Below are 1,526 nucleotides of genomic sequence, written 5' to 3'. Positions count from 1 at the left end.
ATGTATGTATGTATGTATGTGATGTTTGCGTGTCTGTGTTTGTCCCCCCAACATCGCTTGACAACCGATGCTGGTGTGTTTACGTCCCCGTAACTTAGTGGTTCGGCAAAAAGAGACCGATAGAATAAGTACTAGGCTTACAAAGAATAAGTCCTGGGGTCGATTTGCTCGACTAAAGGAGGTGCTGCAGCATGGCCACAGTCAAATGTCTGAAACAAGTAAAAGAGTAAAAAAAAAAAAAGAGTAAAAGAGTATTTGTTGCTCTTTTCCAGCTTTACATCACGTATCACAGACTTACCTGGAGAGATTGTCTCCCTTAGAAATGTTCTATGATATCATGAAAAGAACAAACAGACAAAATTTAAACTCTAGACCTTAATCGAGCAACTCACCATTGTCTATAAATTATGCTTATTTTTACAGTGGAACTTGGTCTGCAGCAATTTAGGTTTGGCTGAATCAACACAAACGGTTTATGCATTTGGTCAGGTGGTCAGTGGTCTGATAGCACCATATCTAATAGAAAAATTCGGACGAAAACCCATGAGAGTGTCAACTCATATTTTGCTGATAATCTTGAACTTAATCGCAACATATTCTCCGTTTTATTGGTTGTTTACAACAATGAGATTTTTGGCTGGAGTAGTTCGTGAGGTAATACTATTAAACACTGTCCTTTCTCAAATATACAAATACACAAACACACAAAACAACAAGTTAACTGCCCCTATATATAAGAAAAAAATGTGTGTATACACATGCATACATACCAATCAGTCACTTTGTCACCCCTCACCTCTCTCTCATTCTTTCCTCTCTCTCTCTCACTATATGTATAGGCGCAAAAGTGGCTGTGTGATAAGTAGCATGCATACCAACCTCATGGTATAACCTCGGACCGACCAAAGCCTTGTGAGTGGATTTGGAAGACGGAAACTGGAACAAGCCCGTCGTATATATGTATATGTATATATAAGTGTGTGTTTGTGCGTCTGTGTTTGTCCACTCCCCTAACATCACTTGACAACCGATGCTGGTGTGTTTACGTCCCCGTAACTTAGCGGTTCAGCAGAAGTGACCGATAAAATAAGTACTAGGCTTACAAAGAATAAGTCCTAGGGTGATTTGCGGGACTAAACGCGGTGCTCCAGCATGGCCGCAGTCAAATGACTGAAACAAGTAAAATAGTAAATGAGTAAAAGAGAATATATAAAACTGAGAATGTGTTTGCGTGTGTGCATCACTAAAACTCGAGAAATACCCAACGATTTCATTCAAATTTTTCATATACCTTACTTTGCTTCCGTGGAGTGTCATGGGCCAAAACAACCTTCGAATTCTTGCCTAATGCGAGCCCGGAGCAATCTCTTATTTCCTACATATTTTCAGTATTACGTGTCAAAAGTGAGGCAATAACATATCTCTATTGTAATGTGAGATAATAGTTTCAGTGTTAACAGTTTCACTATAATATGGTTTCAATTTCAATTACTTTCAGTATGTGTTATATATATATATACATACAT

At 38.4% G+C, this 1,526-nt stretch overlaps 1 protein-coding gene across 1 annotated transcript in view; it reads left to right on the top strand.

The window, feature by feature from the left end:
- Positions 1-1,526, top strand: part of LOC128249064 (organic anion transporter 3-like) — an 8,632-nt gene that overhangs the window by 5,021 nt on the left and 2,085 nt on the right. Inside the window, exon 3 of the mRNA XM_052971669.1 lies at positions 424-654. Within this exon, the coding sequence (XP_052827629.1) occupies positions 424-654 (231 nt within the window). The remainder of the gene's footprint in view (positions 1-423; positions 655-1,526) is intronic.

This window comes from Octopus bimaculoides, chromosome 11 (assembly GCF_001194135.2).
Source record: "Octopus bimaculoides isolate UCB-OBI-ISO-001 chromosome 11, ASM119413v2, whole genome shotgun sequence".
In the NCBI taxonomy this organism is placed as follows: domain Eukaryota; kingdom Metazoa; phylum Mollusca; class Cephalopoda; order Octopoda; family Octopodidae; genus Octopus; species Octopus bimaculoides.
The sequence above is the reverse complement of the archived record's forward strand: the minus strand, read 5'-3'. Positions and strand labels throughout refer to the sequence as shown.